The sequence below is a fragment of the Silurus aristotelis genome (genome assembly GCF_946808225.1).
Source record: "Silurus aristotelis genome assembly, chromosome: 4".
In the NCBI taxonomy this organism is placed as follows: domain Eukaryota; kingdom Metazoa; phylum Chordata; class Actinopteri; order Siluriformes; family Siluridae; genus Silurus; species Silurus aristotelis.
Window position 1 is genome coordinate 35908251 of NC_139577.1, and position 21537 is coordinate 35929787.

At 44.1% G+C, this 21537-nt stretch overlaps 1 protein-coding gene across 1 annotated transcript in view; it reads right to left on the reverse strand.

Annotated features, from left to right (window-relative positions):
- Positions 1-942: 942 nt before the first annotated feature.
- LOC310724653 (uncharacterized protein) overlaps positions 943-21537 on the reverse strand; it is a 125536-nt gene continuing 104941 nt past the window's right edge. The window contains exons 36-55 of the mRNA XM_083538894.1: positions 17321-17442; positions 10458-10522; positions 6071-6141; positions 5302-5368; positions 4983-5197; positions 4753-4874; positions 4411-4463; positions 4237-4307; positions 4070-4115; positions 3907-3972; positions 3676-3812; positions 3438-3559; positions 3305-3366; positions 3134-3213; positions 3005-3032; positions 2628-2806; positions 2337-2464; positions 2109-2170; positions 1742-1997; positions 943-1607 (exon numbers count right to left, since the gene is read on the reverse strand). Coding sequence (XP_083395020.1) covers positions 1512-1607; positions 1742-1997; positions 2109-2170; positions 2337-2464; positions 2628-2806; positions 3005-3032; positions 3134-3213; positions 3305-3366; positions 3438-3559; positions 3676-3812; positions 3907-3972; positions 4070-4115; positions 4237-4307; positions 4411-4463; positions 4753-4874; positions 4983-5197; positions 5302-5368; positions 6071-6141; positions 10458-10522; positions 17321-17442 — 2048 coding nt within the window. The 3' untranslated portion in view covers positions 943-1511. The remainder of the gene's footprint in view (positions 1608-1741; positions 1998-2108; positions 2171-2336; positions 2465-2627; positions 2807-3004; positions 3033-3133; positions 3214-3304; positions 3367-3437; positions 3560-3675; positions 3813-3906; positions 3973-4069; positions 4116-4236; positions 4308-4410; positions 4464-4752; positions 4875-4982; positions 5198-5301; positions 5369-6070; positions 6142-10457; positions 10523-17320; positions 17443-21537) is intronic.

The window sequence follows — 21537 nt, forward strand, 5'->3', positions numbered from 1 at the left end:
CAATGTGACCAGTGTGACCGAAAAAATGTCATGTTTCTAGAGTTCCTGGGGTAATAGGCACTAGGTGGTGTAGTTGACATGTAAAAGAGTTCTTTAAAGGGGAATAAGGGAAGAGAATCAAATTGTTTGTTTGACTCCTTTTTGCCTTGCCAACAAGTCCCCATATACCACACTACAGTCACCAAACTTCGGAAGAGACTTGAAGAAGAGTGGAGCAAGGTCACACCAGAGCAGTGTGAGAGACTAGTGATATCTTGTGGCTGCATTTGTGTTGAAGTCATTCGAGGCAGGGGCCTGTACACTTCCTACAAACTTTTCTCTCAGGACTAAATTTCCACACAGCTTTATGTTCACTTCAATTCAATTTAATTCCTGTTTATTTATATTGAGTTTTTAACAATAAACATCGTCTCAGTCTCAGAGCAGCTTTACACAGATAATTTAGAGATAAATATGAAGATGTTCTTTATAAGTGTAAGTTTGTCCCTGATGAACAAGTCGGTGGAGACTGTGGTGAAGGAAAAACTCCCTGAGATGCAGAAGGAAGAAACCTTGAGAGGAACCAGACTCAAGAGGGAACCTCATCCTCATCTGGGTTCCACCGAATGTCCATTTATTACAGATAAACGATGTTGAGGTGCAGTGATGGAGACCAGAGCAAACTTATCTGGTTATTGTAAGGACTATCGCTGCTGCATTGTGGGCTAACTGTAGTGCACTACATATTATGATTAAGGATGTCAAGAGATGTACTTAAGTCAAGCAACACCAGCAAGGAGACACAGCTCTAATCAGAGGCCAATAGCAGGTCATTTACCCCTTTAACCCACATTGTTGGTGGGCAGTGGGCAGAGCATTCTCTTACAGACTGATATCTGCTAAGACTTTACTGTGCATTTTGTTTTAATAGACATATAGTAAAAAATATAACAGATATGAGTGTTTATTTAGCTTGGAATTTTAATTTAAAATTTGAACAGGTCAGTTTAGAAGAATATGAATGTGTTTGATAAATAATGAATTTAATAGCACAGGATGAAGAGTTATTTGAAGGTGTTAATATTACATAGAATAATAAGTAGTAGACAATAGAACATATGCCAGTGGTTACTTGTTAATAAAGTGCATATGTAAATAAATACAGTTATAAAGAAATAACATCCCTTAATTTAAAATGAAATGTGAAGTTCTAATTATTTAAAGTAATAATTTAATAATTTAACTTAAAATATCCTCGAAAATAAATAAAGAAAATAAATTAATCTCTTGCCGCATTGCATTTTCTCAAAATATGTTGTATTTCATTAATTTCATCCTGTATAATCCCAGAAATACAGGTACAGGATTTTATACATGGTAGAAGGCATTATTGGTTATATATACTTTATGGAATGATAATATTTAAAGATTGAATATATAGTCATTTATTTCTCTAATCTATGGAATAGTGTAACCTGACATTAAGGCTCTATATGCATCATGCCAGTTGAGAATGTAGTGAATGTTGAGCTTTAGAAGAGGCTGTTGTGAGTTTGATATTGAACATTGTATGACTGTCTCCTGCGCCAGCGTCTCCTAATTCCTGCACAGCATCCACAAAGAATACACTGCAATAAAAAATATATATAGATGTTAGTAAAACACAGTTGCTTTGGATGGCTACTTTAGATATAATGTGTAGATTTACATTTTAAATAATGTATCATACTACTAACTGAGTACATTACTAGAGTATACTTACACAGAGTAGAATCCAAAATGGCAGTAGAATGAGCACTATAGCACAGGGGATAATGAATCCCAAGATCCATGCAACCCCTGTGTAGCTGCTGTTTCCAGGTTTTGGGTTGGGAGGAATTTTGTCAAGAGCAGGATATATATAGTAAACCATACCACTTTGTCGGAGTATTTCAAGAAGAAAGGAACTTGAATTAAAGTCACGTTCTTTATAATGATATACTTCATTTGCAATAATAGTTAATGCAGTACTATTACACCTAAAAGGGGTCAAAAAAGAAATGAATCATTAAAATCATTTTCTCTAAAATTAATTTCTCACTGTTTAAATATTTGAGTTATTGCTAACAGAATAAAGGATCATTACATACGTGTAATTAGCCAATGGGAAAGAAAACAGTGGGGTCTCTTGTGCTGTCATAAATGAATTCATCTGAAATTGTATTAATGTTAAAATAAATTATAAATGCAAAAGAATGATTTTTTTAAATAATTAGAATAACTATAATAATTATAGTTAGAAAAAAATCAAATTGAATTAAAATGTTAATTTGGGATAATGAAATAATTTATGACGCTGAACAATAAATGTAACTCACCAGGCTGTTGATTGCTTGTTGTATTGATTCATAGGTGAAATTAATGTTTCTTTCATTACACTGAACAGGAATGGAAACATTGAATATCCCGAATGCCATGTCCAAACGGAATGAGTTGCTGCCAGTTTCTAAAAGAAAGATGAGTGGAGATAGGATACATGTTGAAGAAATACTGGAACTTCTTTACTGCCAGTATGTAAGAAGTCATATTAAAACAGGCCACTTATTAGAATATGGACAAAAACATATTCTATTAAACAAACTACATTCAGAAATCTGGAAGAGACTCACTATTAAACTGAAGGTTTCGTATCTGGACAGGTGAATCTAGTTTTGGTGTTACAGTCCCACGTTTAGTTCTGATCTTTGTTGCCAGCTTTTCATTAGCTGCTTTAAGAACTGCATCTTCAGAAGGTACAATCATCATGTTCTCAAATATAAGGGAAATGTTCATGTATACAGTTCCATTTCTGAAAGAGGAGAGCACATGAAAACTTACTGAGACTGACACTAAATGAGACACTGGCCAAAAAAAAAAAAAAAAAAAGTAGGGATAAACAGAAAAATGTGACTGTTTAATTCCTGTACTATCACAGTTCATATAAATTATATTAAATTGGAATGTATGGAACATAAATCTTAATTAGAAATAAATAAATGATACTTACTTGATGGTGGGTGATCCTGTAGTGGTTTCTATTGGTGGAACCGAGCATGAAAAAGATCAATTATTAATGAATGAATAGAAGTTATACAGTTTTACAACATTGTAGTACCAAATGTGTGATATAACATACCAGTATCATTTCCAGTCTCTTTATCTTGGATTTTATTCATATTATATACCATATAACCAATAACTTGACTTCCTGAGGTCCTGTTGAGAAAAGGAGAAAACGATGTCAGGAAACAAATTACTGCAAAACTTTGCCTTTTGTAGAACAGAAATCTCTGAAACATTGACTTACATGAAGCTTGAGGTATTGGGTGCAAATGTTACTACATTAGTTCCAGTTAGAAGTGTGTTTACCTGTAGGAATAAATACCATTCATTGATAAACTGGATTTTATGATTAATTCCATGCAGTGAAGTAGACTTACAGCGTTATTGACGATGGTCTTTGCTTGGACATAGGCATTGTTCCTCAGCTCAGGGTTCTCTGGATTGTTGATGTTACTGATGACAAATGTAATGTTAACTTCAAAGGAGGTGTTTGAAATGTCTGTGGAATAAATCACATGTGCTTCATTATAATTGATTGGAGTTTCAGATTGCATTAGAAAGAGAAAATTAACTGAATGAAGTTAAGTGAATGAAAAAAATAATAAAATAAATTACTGTTATAGCTGGAGTTCAGCACTGTTAGAGAATCAGACTTTACAGAATTATTCAAGTTCGTTATATTTGCAAAAGAACTGGGAACAGAAGTGTAGTTTTCGAACACCATCCTGACGTAGACCACAGCTGATCCATCACTAGAGAAACACAAAAAGACAGAATTTATAAATATATAACAGACATTAAAGAACAGTGATTTTCCTTAAATACGTTATAAGAAATGACTCGTACATTGCGGTTGGAGATTCTGGAGAAGTCTGTACCAGAGGTGTAGTTGGATTAAGTGTTGATCCATCACTAGAGTACAGAAAGAGCCAGAACTTATAAATGCATCACTGAAGTCAATAGTAAAGCAAAAATTTCCTTAAATATGAAATAAAGAAAATGTTCGTACGTTGTGGTTGGAGATTCTGTAGACGGTTGCTTTAGACCCTTAAAGTCTACATCAGAAGACATTTAGCGACAGGTTAATTTAACGAATCACCCATAAGTTCAGATACACTCCCAGGAGGAAATACAGTTTTTATCAGAGCAAGGTTATTAAATTGTGGTGTAACCTACCATTTGCAGTCTGACTGGGGATTTGTTCAAAACTATATTCCATGTAGCCGTTAACTTGATCCCCTGAACTCCTATTATTTACAGAAAGCAATATTGTTATTGTACAAATGATTGCACAGTGAGATTTTCTTTTACATAGTAATGTCAGAACTGCAATCTTCTGCAGGAACTTACAGGAAATTGTAGGTAATGGGTTCAACTAGCTGTGCCGCTATAAGATTATTTATCTGTGGAGAACAAACAGAATAATATTTTTATAACATCCCAGGCCAATACAAGTAAGAGAACATTTATAACAAATTCAATTGCACAGCATCAGGCTTCAGACATGAGGAACTGGCTTTTTAATCTTGCATCTGTGATTGTATGAAATAACTGATGAGGATGTGACAATAAAATAAGTTGTTTCTTAAACAAGAGTCTGTGACAATTTACGCTGAGGTAAGAAATTGGTTGGAGATCCAAATAAATTGTGATCAGAGGAATATTATCTGTAACATGGTGCTAGACACTCACAGCGTTGTTGATGATGTTCTTCATGTGGGTGTAAGTGCCATCCCTAAGCTCAGGGTTTTTTGGCATGATGATGTTTTTGATTGTGAATGTAATGTTCACCACAAGGAAGGTGTCCGAAATCTCTGTGGAATAAATGAAATGTATTTTTGTTAGACGGAGTTACAGATTGCATTAAAAAGCAACAATAAATTATGTTGAAATGTACTGCGTGAAAAGAAATTAGAACATACTCTCGTAACTGCAGTCCAGAACTCCAAGAGGCTCGGTGAGGTTTGGGAATGGAGACATCAACAGATTCTGGATAATATTGAGAATTAAAGCCTCACTGAAATTTTGGCGTTTAGATTCTATTATACTTTTGATAATTCTGGGGAGCACATTCTCAATGGGACCAGGTGAGGACACGGTGAACACCAACTTGGTTTGAATTACAGCTGATCCAATTCTACAGGGGTAAAAACCATGAAAAAATCAGTTAAAAATCATGAAACTACAGATGCAGCTGTGAAATGTGCAATACATGATGTTGATATAAGAAATAAATCGTACATTGTGGTTGGAGACCCTGGAGCAGTCTGTACCAGAGTAGTAGTTGGAGGAAGTGTTGGAGATGTGTCTACAAGAGAAGAATGTTAGTAACTGTATAATTTAATAGAACATTCATAAGATCATTAGCAAGACGTGTGATGAAGGGATGCCAGCACGCCCACTACAGGATCAACGCTCCAAAAATAACTGTTTGCGTGATGCTGAACGGACAGCAGCAGTTTAACACCAGTGTTGTGGAATGTCAAAAAACCACATGGGAGAAGGTCAATGCAGAGAAATAAGACACGGCTGGAGCCTAAACAGGAGTACGGCTGCTCCTCACTATCCTTAAATAGATCGATGTGTATGAAAAGAGGCCGTGGTGCCTGCAGAAGGGAGCATGATTCTGACTCCACTAAATGAACGTATCTCTTTGTTCTCCCTCACAGGCAGAAGCACCTGTAAGCGAGGACGAAGACGTCCACCAAAACCCAAGTATGTCCTCTGCCTCAAACTGCTCCCCTCCAGGTCCCTCAGCCATCCTTTCTTTTCCCACGAGGCCGAAGATGCCGAGCACACACCCCACTATCTCTCTCCCACACACTTACTCACACAACCACACACACACTCACCCACGTTCACCCCAACACAATAATCACTATAAACCCTTGTGTGAGCACTACTTCGCCATCCTGCATTATTGTGTTCAGTTCGAGGCAGTGGCGAGGCACTACAGAGGAAATACAGATAGTTCTGGAGAGCGAGGTGATCAAAATGTGGTGTAACCTACCGTTCTCAGGCTGACTGAGGAAGCTTTGTAAACTGTATTCCATGTGACCAGTAACTTGATTCCCTGAACTCCTATAACGAAGAGAAAGCAATAATGTCATGGTCCAAATGACTTCACCATAGGAATTTCACAGAGTAAATGTCAGAACTGCAATCTTCTGCAGGAACTTACGTGAAGTTGTAGGTAGTGAGTTCCACTGGACGCTGCGTATCAGAATTATTTAGAACTGTGTTTACCTGGAAAAACAATCAAGATATTAAACGTATAATATTAAGTGTCCAGGTGAATCAGAGGAAGATAATCTGCTAACACATGGTGATGGTCACTCACAGTGTCATTGATGAGGACCTTCACTTGGGTGTAGGTGTCGTTCCTCAGGGCAGGATCCTCCGGCATGCTGATGCTACTGATGCTGAATGTAACGAGAACTGCGAAGGAGGTGTTTGAAATCGCTGTGGAATAAATCAAATGAGCTTCAGTATGATGGAGTTGCAGATTTCATTAGCAATGGACACTGGTGCTTCCAGCGTTAAGGCTCTGGGTTACTGATCAAAATGTCTGGGCTTCAAACCGTAGTACCGACAAGCTGCCACTGTTGTGCTTTGAACATGTTATTTTTTAACCCGATCTGCTAGATGGGTGCTGTATCATGGCTGATACTGTGCTCCAAATCCAGCTTCTTAACATGCTGAGATATGCAACAACCTAATGCTTTCCCTCTCAGGATTCATTACGGTATATCTGTCTATCAGTGAATTGTTCAGGTTCGATAAGAAAGGAGAACGTACGTTCGTAGGTGACGTTCAGCACTGTTACAGAGCTGGGGAATTTTGAGAGTGTGGAGTTCAGCATGGCTTTGAAATCACTCAGGACGACATCCTCGCTAGGAACAGAAGTGGAGTTGTGGAACACCATCCTGACGTTGACCACAGCTGATCCATCGCTAGAGAGAAAGAAACAGCCACAAGTTATAAATTCATAATTGACCTTAATGGAAATGTAAATCTTCCATAAATACGATACAAGAAATAAATCGTACATTGTGGTTGGAGACCCTGTAGAAGTCTGTACCAGAGTAGTAGTTGGAGGAAGTGTTGGAGATGTGTCTACAAGAGAAGAATGTTAGTTACAGTGTGATTTAATAAAACATTCATAAGTTCAGAATCATTAGCAAGAGGAAATACAAATAGTTCTGGAGAGCGAGGTGATCAAAGTGTGGTGTAACCTACCGTTCTCACGCTGATGGAGGCAGCCGTCTAAACTGTATATAATGTGACCAGTAACTTGATCCCCTAAACTCCTATTATTCAGAGAAACCAATATTGTACAAATGAATTTACAAAGGGAATGTTAGAGTAAATGTCAGAACTGCAATCTTCTGCAGGAACTTACATAAAGTTGTAGGTAGTAGATTTCACTGGAGGTGCACCAGAATCATTTAGAAGTGTGTTTACCTGGAAAAAAAAACAAAGTTACATTTATTTTAAAGTGTCAAGCAAAGTTGACTTTTATTGTTATTCAGACCATTTACAGTGCAGTACAAATTCAAATAAAACATTTCATACAAATAATAATGAATTTTTAAAAGTATAAATATATGCAAAAATTTAAGTATAAATATAAAGTATGAAAATAAGATTAAGAATAATAATAATATATATATATATATATATATATATATATATATACATAAAAAAAAAAGAAAGAAAGTAAAATATATATATATATATATATATATATGTGTGTGTGTATACATGGATTTACAGAAAAAATCTTTGATAAAAACTGAAAGAGCTTTTAACTTGGATCTGTCATCAGATGAAATAACAACTGATCACAATCAACAAAGGAATTCTGGGCTTTTTTGTTATTCTCTCTCTTCCTCTTCTTTTTCTTCTTCTGACTAAGTTTTTATAGTAGCCCACAGAACTGTCTATTAAATAATTGTGAGATTTTGCACTTAGATTCGAGAGGCTCTAATGAACATTCTTAATAAATCTGGACCAAATGCTGCCAATGTCCTAACTGAGGAACTGATGTTCTTACTCCACCATGAGGGGAAATTTAGGTCTGATTTTGGAATACTTTTATGGTTATCACTGTTGAACTGTATTGCCAGAATGTAAATCTGGAAATGCCTGGATGCTCTGGTTAAGTCAAATTCAACACATCCTCTGTCCCTAATTTGATTTTTTACCATTTTGGTTTTGATAAAAAACAATTTTTTCACTTCTCTTCCAAAAGATTTTGCTCAGTTGTCACCAGTTTTGGGCTTTATCATCTCAAAAAGAATTTTCAGCAAATGTATCAGAGAAAAATCTAATATTCCAGAGGGTTTGCTCTCAATCAACCAAGCAGCCAGACTTCAAAACCAACAGACCAGATGTGAGAGGGGATCTCAGCAATGACTTTGTACACATGCACAGAACTTAGTACTTATCTTCAGGACCTGCTATGAGGACATTTAGCTAAGTTTGTGGTTGTGTCATCTACAGATCAAAAGTCATTTTAACATAATCAAAATGTTTGAATTAAATTGTGCATTGAATCTTTGTTTAGTCTTCAGCTGATTTGACTCCTAACACCTTGACACCCTGCTGACTCCTAGTTCATCTACACCTTTTCTCCTTAATAAACTGCAGTAAACTGCAGCCCTGTTCATGGTCAAAATATACACATCATGAGTGATACTTCAAATAATTTCCTTTGCCTAAAGGCATGGCTCTGTGTTTCTGTGATTATATGAGCAACAATTGTAGTGTGTCTATAAATGTGCATTGTTATGATTGAGTGCTTGGATGCCAAATATGCTGCATATTAATTTAATTGTTGTTTAAATAAATACTGAATTGTTTTCCACACCAAAGCTGAGTTCCTGATGATTTATGAGGTAATAAATGAGGAAAAATAAATTGCAGTCAGAGGAAGATAATCTGCTAACACATGGTGATGGTACACTCACAGTTTTATTGATGATGCTCTCCAAATGGATGTAGGTGTCATTCCTGAGGTCAGGGTTCTTTGGCATGCTGATGTTATTGATGCTGAATATAATTTGAACAGTGAAGGAGGTGTTTAAAATCTCTGTGGATAAATAAAATAGGCTTCATTATGATGACGCTACAGATTTCATTAAAAAAGGACAGTTAAATGTTTAAAGGTAAATGTATTGTACAATAAGAAAAGAGAATGTACCTCCAAGGGTGTAAAATCTCACTGCTAGTGAGTCAGTGGGGTTTGTGAAAGCAGATTGCAGCACTGTTTCAATGTCCATGAGGACCAAACACTCACTAGGAACAGTGCTAGAGTTGCTGAACACCAACTCTACATAGAACAAAACCGATCCATCGCTGGAAAAACACAAAAGTGTACACATTTATTAAATAAATAATAAAAGAAATCGAGATCTGCCTTTAATATAGGATAAAGAAATGTCTCATACATTGTAGTTGAAGATTCTGGAGAAGTCTCCTCCTGAGGTGTAGTTGGAGGAAGTGTTGGAGATGTGTCTACAAGAGAAAAATGTTAGTTACAGTGTGATTTAATAAAACATTCATAAGTTCAGAATTATTAGCAAGACGTGTGACCAAATGACGCCAGCATGCCCACTACAGGAACAACGGTCCGAATACGACTGTTTGCGTGGTGCTGAACGGACAGCAGCAGTTTAGCACCAGTGTTGTGGAAAGTCAAAAAAACACACGTGAGAAGGGCAGGGCAGAGTAATGAGACATGGCCGGAGCCTGAACGAAGTACAGCTGCTCCTCACTATCCTTGAGGAGATCGATGTGTATGAAAAGAGGCCGTGGTGCCTGCAGAAGGGAGCGTGATTCTGACTCCACTAAATGAACGTGTCTCTTTGTTCTCCCTCACAGGCAGAAGCACCTGTAAGCGAGGACGAAGACGTCCACCAAAACCCAAGTCTGTCCTCTGCCTCAAACTGCTCCCCTCCCGGTCCCTCAGCCATCCTTTCTTTTCCCACGAGGCCGAAGATGCCGAGCACACACCCCACTATCTCTCTCCCACACACTTACTCACACAACCACACACACACTCACCCACGTTCACCCCAACACAATAATCACTATAAACCCTTGTGTGAGCACTACTTCGCCGTTCCGCATTCTTGTGTTCAGTTCGAGGCAGTGGCGAGGCACTACAGAGGAAATACAGATAGTTCTGGAGAGCGAGGTGATCAAAATGTGGTGTAACCTACCGTTCTCAGGCTGACTGAGGAAGCTTTGTAAACTGTATTCCAAGTGACCAGTAACTTGATTCCCTGAACTCCTATAACGAAGAGAAAGCAATAATGTCATGGTCCAAATGACTTCACCATAGGAATTTCACAGAGTAAATGTCAGAACTGCAATCTTCTGCAGGAACTTACGTGAAGTTGTAGGTAGTGAGTTCCACTGGACGCTGCGTACCAGAATTATTTAGAACTGTGTTTACCTGGAAAAACAATCAAGATATTAAACGTATTATATTAAGTGTCCAGGTGAATCAGAGGAAGATAATCTGCTAACACATGGTGATAGTCACTCACAGTGTCATTGATGAGGACCTTCAATTGGGTGTAGGTGTCGTTCCTCAGGGCAGGATCCTCCGGCATGCTGATGCTACTGATGCTGAATGTAACGAGAACTGCGAAGGAGGTGTTTGAAATCGCTGTGGAATAAATCAAATGAGCTTCAGTATGATGGAGTTGCAGATATCATTAGCAATGGACACTGGTGCTTCCAGCGTTAAGGCTCTGGGTTACTGATGAAAAATGTCTGGGCTTCAAACCGTAGTACCGACAAGCTGCCACTGTTGTGCTTTGAACATGTTATTTTTTAACCCGATCTGCTAGATGGGTGCTGTATCATGGCTGATACTGTGCTCCAAATCCAGCTTCTTAACATGCTGAGATATGCAACAACCTAATGCTTTTCCTCTCAGGATTCATTACAGTATATCTGTCTATCAGTGAATTGTTCAGGTTCGATAAGAAAGGAGAACGTACGTTCGTAGGTGACGTTCAGCACTGTTACAGAGCTGGGGAATTTTGAGACTGTGGAGTTCAGCATGGCTTTGAAATCACTCAGGACGACATCCTCACTAGGAACAGAAGTGGAGTTGTGGAACACCATCCTGATGATGACCACAGCTAATCCATCGCTAGAGAGAAACAAACAGCCACAAGTTATAAATTCATAATTGAACTTAATGGAAATGTAAATCTTCCATAAATACGATACAAGAAATAAATCGTACATTGTGGTTGGAGACCCTGTAGAAGTCTGTACCAGAGTAGTAGTTGGAGGAAGTGTTGGAGATGTGTCTACAAGAGAAGAATGTTAGTTACAGTGTGATTTAATAAAACATTCAAAAGTTCAGAATTATTAGCAAGACGTGTGACCAAATGACGCCAGCATGCCCACTACAGGAACAACGGTCCGAATACGACTGTTTGCGTGGTGCTGAACGGACAGCAGCAGTTCAGCACCAGTGTTGTGGAATGTAAAAAAAAACACACGTGAGAAGGGCAGGGCAGAGTAATGAGGCTGACTGAGGAAGCTTTGTAAACTGTATTCCATGTGACCAGTAACTTGATTCCCTGAACTCCTATAACGAAGAGAAAGCAATAATGTCATGGTCCAAATGACTTCAACATAGGAATTTCACAGAGTAAATGTCAGAACTGCAATCTTCTGCAGGAACTTACGTGAAGTTCAAACAAACAGCCACAAGTTATAAATTCATAATTGACCTTAATGGAAATGTAAATCTTCCATAAATACGATACAACAAATTAATCGTACATTGTGGTTGGAGACCCTGTAGAAGTCTGTACCTCAACAATTGCGCTAGCCGAGCCGAGCCGGAAACCGGAGGACAGAATAGTCAGGTCAGAAACATACAAAACCGAGAATACGCTGGAGAGTGATCAGGGCAAGCCTAAAGACAATCTGGCACTGACTGGAGGATTCAGGCGTCCTTATAAGTGCCAGAAAATTAGAAGCCAATTCCGTGCAGCTGGTTGGGAGAGGGTGTTTCCTTAGTGATTGAGGCGGTAATGCCAGCAGTGCACAAGCGGGCTGACAGTACCCCCCCATCCAGGGCGGCCCCGGACGCCCCAACAGGCTGGCCCGGGTGGGCCCGATGAAAGCCAGCAATCAGGTCAGGGTCCAGGACAAAGCAGGAGGGGACCCAGGAGCGCTCCTCAGGACCATAGCCCTCCCAATACACAAGGTACTGAAGGCCCCGACCACGACGACGGGAGCGGAGCAGGCGGCGCACTGTGTAGGCAGGAACCCCACCAATGATGGCGGAGGGGGCCTGGCGGAGGGCACCAGAGAGCAGGCCCGAACGGGTCGAACCCTAGACACATGAAAGGCCGGGTGGACCCGGAGCGCCCCGGGGAGCCTGAGTCGGAGGGCCACGGGATTGACGACCTTGGAAATGGGGAAGGGGCCGATGAAGCGCGGGGCGAGCTTCCGACAGGTGGCCTTAAGGGGAAGGTCCCGAGTAGCAGCGTCGGAAGAAAAGGGCGGCAGAAGGACCACCTGGAAGGGCGCAAGTCCCGTGGACCACCTGGAAGGGCGCAAGTCCCGTGGCAGCAGTGGGAAGAGTGTTATGGGCATACTCGATCCACAAAAGTCTGTCCGACCAGGAGGAGGGTTCCCGACTGCAAAGGAGGCGGAGACCAGTTTCAAGATCCTGGTTAAGTCTCTCGGTCTGTCCGTTCGTCTGGGGGTGAAACCCAGATGAGAGGCTGGTCGAGACGCCCAGGAGGCGGCAGAACTCCCTCCAAAACAGCGCCGAGAATTGGGGTCCGCGGTCCGAGACGATGTCTCTGGGAAAACCATGGAGGCGAAATATGTGCTGGAGGGCCAGCTTGGCGGTTTCCTTGGCAGATGGCAGCTTGGGTAAGGCGATGAAGTGGCCCATCTTCGAAAACCGATCAATGACCGTCATGACGACCGTGTTGCCATTGGAAACGGGCAGCCCGGTAACAAAGTCCATGGCGATGTGCGACCACGGGCGTTTCGGGATAGGAAGGGGCCGAAGAAGACCTTGGGGGCGGCCACGAGGGTTCTTGTGTTGGGCACAGTCGGGGCAGGCTGCGACAAAGTCCCGGGTGTCCTTTACCATGGAAGGCCACCAGAAGCGTGCCTTGACCAGAGACAAGGTGCGAGGCTGACCGGGGTGACAGAAGAACAGGGAGTTGTGACACCACTGAAGATCTCCAGAGCGGAGCCCCTCGGGGACGAACAGGAGACCAGTGGGGCAACCCTCGGGGACAGGGCCCCTGTCTCGGGCATCCCTGACCCGCTCCTCCAAAGCGAGGCTAAGGGTGTGGACCGGCACAGACTTGGCAAGGATGGTCTCTGGGCACGGCTCCTCCTCCTCCTCCTGGGCATGAACTCTAGAGAGCGCATCAGGCTTGACATTCCGGCTCCCATGACTCTGGCCTGTCGGGGGTTGAGTCGTTTAGCCGATTGGAGGTACTCAAGGTTGCGATGATCCGTCCAGACCAGGAAGGGGACCTCCGCACCCTCCAACCAATGGCGCCATTCCTCCAACGCCAGTTTGACGGCAAGGAGCTCCCTCTCACCCACCGGGTAGTTACGTTCCGAGGAGCTAAGGCGCCTGGAATAAAAGGCGCAAGGATGCAGGCAGTTATCCTCAGGGCAGACCTGGGAGAGCACCGCCCCTACCCCTACGACGGAGGCGTCGACTTCAACAACGAACTGCCGAGCCGGGTCAGGAAAGATGAGGATAGGCGCCTCCGTGAATTGCCGCTTAAGCCCCAGAAATGCCTCCTTAGCCTCGGGGCCCCAAACGAACGAGCGGAGGGAAGACGTTGGAAGGTGGAGGGGTGCCGCCACCGAACTATAGCCCTTCACGAAGCGGCGATAAAAGTTGCCGAAGCCCAGGAACCTTTGTAATTGGCGGCGGGAGGTGGGGGTCGGCCAGTCCCGGATTGCCTGGACCCTGGCAGGGTCCATCCGTATATTCCCCGCTGAAAGCGGGTATCCCAGGAATGAGGTATGTGAGGTGTGGAACTCACATTTCTCGGGTTTTACGTAGAGCCCATTCTTGAGAAGTCTTTCCAAGACCTGAAGCACCGGCCGGACGTGCTCGTCCATGGAATGGGAGAAGATCAAGATATCATCCAGGGAGACGAACACGAACGTATTGAGCATGTCACGGAGGACCTTGTTGACTAGAGCCTGAAAGATGGCCGGGGCGTTGGTTAGGCCGAACGGCATGACGAGGTACACGTAATGTCCGGCTGGGGTGTTGAAGGCGGTCTTCCACTCATCCCCCTCCCTGATACGCACCAGGTGGTACACGTTGCTTAGATCCAGCTTAGTGAAGATCGTGGCCCCATGCAGGAGCTCAAACGCCGAGGCCATAAGCGGCAAGGGGTAACGGTTCTGGACAGTGATAGCATTAAGACCCCGGTAGTCAATGCAGGGGCGTAGGGACCTATCCTTCTTTTCAACAAAGAAGAAACCCGCCCCAGCCGGGGAGGAGGATGGTCGGATAATACCCGCCGCCAGGGACTCCCGGATATACTGGTTCATGGCAGTCCTCTCCGGGGGGACAACTGATACAGGCGCCCCCTAGGGGGACTGGCTCCGGGAAGCAGTTCGATGGCACAGTCAAAGTGCCGGTGGGGAGGCAGGGAGGTAGCCAAGGCCTTACTGAACACGCGCGCAAGGCCATGATGGATCGCAGGAACCGATGCTAACTCGGAGTGCTCGGGAGTGACAGCCGGCAGTGGTTTGGGTGGCGGGAGAGTAAGGCAGTGGCCGAAGCAATGCACACCCCAATCCAGAATACGCCCTATCATCCAATCAACACGTGGATTGTGTTTCTGAAGCCAAGGGAACCCGAGCAAAACGGGGGCTTGGGGAGAGGAGATGACCAGGAAGGAAAGCCACTCCTGATGTTGTTTCCCCACTGACATGAGTAGAGGCTTAGTGCGGTGGGTGGCCCGGCCTAAAAGGCTGCCGTCCAGGGCTCTGATCAGCAGAGCTTCGGGTAGGGGTTCCATGGGAACCAGCAGTTGCTGGGCAAGCTTGAGGTCGATGAATTCGGCATCAGCCCCAGAGTCGACGAAGGCAGCCAATTCTGTGCCTCCGGGGCCAACCTGAAAGTGGACCGAGATAGTGGGTTTGGAGGGAGCAGGGAAGGAGTGGCTTGTGGGTGCTCCCCCCTTTACCGACGAGCCTTGCCTTTTACCGGGCAGGAGGCGGCCATGTGCCCTTTACCTCCGCAGTAGAGGCATAGACCTAGAGACCGACGTTTTTCCTTCTCAGCGGGGGTCAGGTGGTGGCGTCCTATCTCCATGGCTGGCGGCGGAGAGAAAGAACGGGTGCCAGAACCCGAGGCACGAGGTGGGGAACAGCTCGCAGTTAAAGGACCGTGAGGATCTAGGCTCTGAGCAGGGTAACCACGCTCCCGGCGGCGTTCCTTTATGCGCCGATCGCTGCGTGTAGCCAATGAGATCAGTGAATCCAGATCCTGGGGCGGATCACGAGCAGCAAGTTCATCCTTAACGGCAGAGGAGAGGCCCTGGAGGAAAGTATCGTAAAGCGCAATGCGATCCCATCCGCTGTCAGTGGCCTGGGTCCGGAAGTCAGCCGCAAACTCTGCAACAGAGCGATGCCCCTGTGCGGCCGAGACCAGGGAGCGGGCGGCATCTTGGCGTGGCGTAGATGTGCCGAAGACCTTCCGGAGTTCGGCAGAAAAGGCGGCGAACGAGCTGCAGTTGGCTAATTGACTTTCCCACTCCGCAGTGGCCCACCTTAGGGCCCGGCCTGACAGGAGGGAAATGACATAGGCCACCTTGGAGCGCTCTGTACCGAATTGGGAGGGCTGCATGCTAAAAATCAGGTCGCACCGCATAACAAACGATCGGCAGGAGTCCGGGTCGCCCGAAAACCGGGCTGGTTGCGCGAGCTGAGGCTCACGCATGGCCGAAGAGGTGGTAGGATGAGCAGGGATTCGATTCAGGGAGTCGATTCAGGAAGCCGATTCAGGGAGTCGATTCAGGGAGTCGATACAGGGAGTCGATACAGGGAGCCGATCCTACGCGGAGGGCGAGGATGCCGAACCGGAAGTGGGGGCGCGTTCAGCGCAAGCTGAGCCGAGCCGGAAGCCGGAGCGCGTACAGCGCAAACAGAGCAGAGCCGAGCAGGAAACCGGCGCGCGTTCAGGGCGTTCAGCGCAAGCAGAGCAGAGCCGAGCCGGACACCGGAGGACAGAATAGTCAGGTCAGAAACAAACAAAACAGAGAATACGCTGAAGAGTGATCAGGGCAAGCCTAAAGACAATCTGGCACTGACTGGAGGATTCAGGCGTCCTTATAAGTGCCAGAAAATTAGACGCCAATTCCGTGCAGCTGGTTGGGAGGGGGTGTTTCCTCGGTGATTGAGGTGGTAATGCCAGCAGTGCACAAGCGGGCTGACACCTCACTATCCTTGAGGAGATCGATGTGTATGAAAAGAGGCCGTGGTGCCTGCAGAAGGGAGCATGATTCTGTCTCCAGTAAATGAACGTATCTCTTTGTTCTCCCTCACAGGCAGAAGCACCTGTAAGCGAGGACGAGGACGTCCACCAAAACCCAAGTCTGTCCTCTGCCTCAAACTGCTCCCCTCCCAGTCCCTCAGCAATCCTTTCTTTTCCCACGAGGCCGAAGATGCCGAGCACACACCCCACTATCTCTCTCCCACACACTTACTCAGACAACCACACATACACTCACCCACGTTCACCCCAACACAAAAATCACTATAAACCCTTGTGTAAGCACTACTTCGCTGTTCCGCATTCTTGTGTTCAGTTCGAGGCAGTGGCGAGGCACTACAGAGGAAATACAGATAGTTCTGGAGAGCGAGGTGATCAAAATGTGGTGTAACCTACCGTTCTCAGGCTGACTGAGGAAGCTTTGTAAACTGTATTCCAAGTGACCAGTAACTTGATTCCCTGAACTCCTATAACGAAGAGAAAGCAATAATGTCATGGTCCAAATGACTTCACCATAGGAATTTCACAGAGTAAATGTCAGAACTGCAATCTTATGCTGGCACTGACATGAAGTTGTAGGTAGAGAGTTCCACTGGACCCTGCGTACCAGAATTATTTAGAACTGTGTTTACCTGGAAAAACAATCAAGATATTAAACGTATAATATTAAGTGTCCAGGTGAATCAGAGGAAGATAATCTGCTAACACATGGTGATGGTCACTCACAGTGTCATTGATGAGGACCTTCACTTGGGTGTAGGTGTCGTTCCTCAGGGCAGGATCCTCCGGCATGCTGATGCTACTGATGCTGAATGTAACGAGAACTGCGAAGGAGGTGTTTGAAATCGCTGTGGAATAAATCAAATGAGCTTCAGTATGATGGAGTTGCAGATATCATTAGCAATGGACACTGGTGCTTCCAGCGTTAAGGCTTTGGGTTACTGATCAAAATGTCTGGGCTTCAAACCGTAGTACCGACAAGCTGCCACTGTTGTGCTTTGAACATGTTATTTTTTAACTTGATCTGCTAGATGGGTGCTGTATCATGGCTGATACTGTGCTCCAAATCCAGCTTCTTAACATGCTGAGATATGCAACAGCCTAATGCTTTCCCTCTCAGGATTCATTACAGTATATCTGTCTATCAGTGAATTGTTCAGGTTCGATAAGAAAGGAGAACGTACGTTCGTAGGTGACGTTCAGCACTGTTACAGAGCTGGGGAATTTTGAGACTGTGGAGTTCAGCATGGCTTTGAAATCACTCAGGACGACATCCTCACTAGGAACAGAAGTGGAGTTGTGGAACACCATCCTGACGTTGACCACAGCTGATCCATCGCTAGAGAGAAAGAAACAGCCACAAGGTATAAATTCATAATTGACCTTAATGGAAATGTAAATCTTCCATAAATACGATACAAGAAATAAATCGTACATTGTGGTTGGAGACCCTGTAGAAGTCTGTACCAGAGTAGTAGTTGGAGGATGTGTTGGAGATGTGTCTACAAGAGAAGAATGTTAGTTACAGTGTGATTTAATAAAACATTCATAAGTTCAGAATTATTAGCAAGACGTGTGACCAAATGACGCCAGCATGCCCACTACAGGAACAACGGTCCGAATACGACTGTTTGCGTGATGCTGAACGGACAGCAGCAGTTCAGCACCAGTGTTGTGGAAATTCAAAAAAACCACACGTGAGAAGGGCAGGGCAGAGTAATGAGACATGGCTGGAGCCTGAACAAAGTACAGCTGCTCCTCACTATCCTTGAGGAGATCGATGTGTATGAAAAGAGGCCGTGGTGCCTGCAGAAGGGAGCGTGATTCTGACTCCACTAAATGAACGTATCTCTTTGTTCTCTCTCACAGGCAGAAGCACCTGTAAGCGAGGATGAAGACGTCCACCAAAACCCAAGTCTGTCCTCTGCTTCAAACTGCTCACCTCCCGGTCCCTCAGCCATCCTTTCTTTTCCCACGAGGCCGAAGATTCCGAGCACACACCCCACTATCTCTCTCCCACACACTTACTCAGACAACCACACATACACTCACCCACGTTCACCCCAACACAACAATTACTATAAACCCTTGTGTGAGCACTACTTCGCCGTTCCGCATTCTTGTGTTCAGTTCGAGGCAGTGGCGAGGCACTACAGAGGAAATACAAATAGTTCTGGAGAGCGAGGTGATCAAAATGTGGTGTAACCTACCGTTCTCAGGCTGACTGAGGAAGCTTTGTAAACTGTATTCCATGTGACCAGTAACTTGATTCCCTGAACTCCTATAACGAAGAGAAAGCAATAATGTCATGGTCCAAATGACTTCACCATAGGAATTTCACAGAGTAAATGTCAGAACTGCAATCTTCTGCAGGAACTTACGTGAAGTTGTAGGTAGTGAGTTCCACTGGACGCTGCGTACCAGAATTATTTAGAACTGTGTTTACCTGGAAAAACAATCAAGATATTAAACGTATAATATTAAGTGTCCAGGTGAATCAGAGGAAGATAATCTGCTAACACATGGTGATGGTCACTCACAGTGTCATTGATGAGGACCTTCACTTGGGTGTAGGTGTCTTTCCTCAAGGCAGGATCCTCCGGCATGCTGATGCTACTGATGCTGAATGTAACGAGAACTGCGAAGGAGGTGTTTGAAATCGCTGTGGAATAAATCAAATGAGCTTCAGTATGATGGAGTTGCAGATTTCATTAGCAATGGACACTGGTGCTTCCAGCGTTAAGGCTCTGGGTTACTAATCAAAATGTCTGGGCTTCAAACCGTAGTACCGACAAGCTGCCACTGTTGTGCTTTGAACATGTTATTTTTTAACCCGATCTGCTAGATGGGTGCTGTATCATGGCTGATACTGTGCTCCAAATCCAGCTTCTTAACATGCTGAGATATGCAACAACCTAATGCTTTCCCTCTCAGGATTCATTACGGTATATCTGTCTATCAGTGAATTGTTCAGGTTTGATAAGAAAGGAGAACGTACGTCCGTAGGTGACGTTCAGCACTGTTACAGAGCTGGGGAATTTTGAGAGTGTGGAGTTCAGCATGGCTTTGAAATCACTCAGGACGACATCCTCGCTAGGAACAGAAGTGGAGTTGTGGAACACCATCCTGACGTTGACCACAGCTGATCCATCGCTAGAGAGAAAGAAACAGCCACAAGTTATTAATTCATAATTGACCTTAATGGAAATGTAAATCTTCCATAAATACGATACAAGAAATAAATCGTACATTGTGGTTGGAGACCCTGTAGAAGTCTGTACCAGAGTAGTAGTTGGAGGAAGTGTTGGAGATGTGTCTACAAGAGAAGAATGTTAGTTACAGTGTGATTTAATAAAACATTCATAAGTTCAGAATTATTAGCAAGACGTGTGACCAAATGACGCCAGCATGCCCACTACAGGAACAACGGTCCGAATACGACTGTTTGCGTGGTGCTGAACGGACAGCAGCAGTTCTGCACCAGTGTTGTGGAATGTAAAAAAAAAACACACGTGAGAAGGGCAGGGCAGAGTAATGAGACATGGCTGGAGCCTGAACGAAGTACAGCTGCTCCTCACTATCCTTGAGGAGATCGATGTGTATGAAAAGAGGCCGTGGTGCCTGCAGAAGGGAGCGTGATTCTGACTCCACTAAATGAACGTATCTCTTTGTTCTCCCTCACAGGCAGAAGCACCTGTAAGCGAGGACGAAGACGTCCACCAAAACCCAAGTCTGTCCTCTGCCTCAAACTGCTCCCCTCCAGGTCCCTCAGCCATCCTTTCTTTTCCCACGAGGCCGAAGATGCCGAGCACACACCCCACTATCTCTCTCCCACACACTTACTCACACAACCACACACACACTCACCCACGTTCACCCCAACACAATAATCACTATAAACCCTTGTGTGAGCACTACTTCGCCGTCCCGCATTATTGTGTTCAGTTCGAGGCAGTGGCGAGGCACTACAGAGGAAATACAGATAGTTCTGGAGAGCGAGGTGATCAAAATGTGGTGTAACCTACCGTTCTCAGGCTGACTGAGGAAGCTTTGTAAACTGTATTCCATGTGACCAGTAACTTGATTCCCTGAACTCCTATAACGAAGAGAAAGCAATAATGTCATGGTCCAAATGACTTCACCATAGGAATTTCACAGAGTAAATGTCAGAACTGCAATCTTCTGCAGGAACTTACGTGAAGTTGTAGGTTGTGAGTTCCACTGGACGCTGCGTACCAGAATTATTTAGAACTGTGTTTACCTGGAAAAACAATCAAGATATTAAACGTATAATATTAAGTGTCCAGGTGAATCAGAGGAAGATAATCTGCTAACACATGGTGATGGTCACTCACAGTGTCATTGATGAGGACCTTCACTTGGGTGTAGGTGTCGTTCCTCAGGGCAGGATCCTCCGGCATGCTGATGCTACTGATGCTGAATGTAACGAGAACTGCGAAGGAGGTGTTTGAAATCGCTGTGGAATAAATCAAATGAGCTTCAGTATGATGGAGTTGCAGATTTCATTAGCAATGGACACTGGTGCTTCCAGCGTTAAGGCTCTGGGTTACTGATCAAAATGTCTGGGCTTCAAACCGTAGTACCGACAAGCTGCCACTGTTGTGCTTTGAACATGTTATTTTTTAACCCGATCTGCTAGATGGGTGCTGTATCATGGCTGATACTGTGCTCCAAATCCAGCTTCTTAGCATGCTGAGATATGCAACAACCTAATGCTTTCCCTCTCAGGATTCATTACGGTATATCTGTCTATCAGTGAATTGTTCAGGTTCGATAAGAAAGGAGAACGTACGTTCGTAGGTGACGTTCAGCACTGTTACAGAGCTGGGGAATTTTGAGAGTGTGGAGTTCAGCATGGCTTTGAAATCACTTAGGACGACATCCTCGCTAGGAACAGAAGTGGAGTTGTGGAACACCATCCT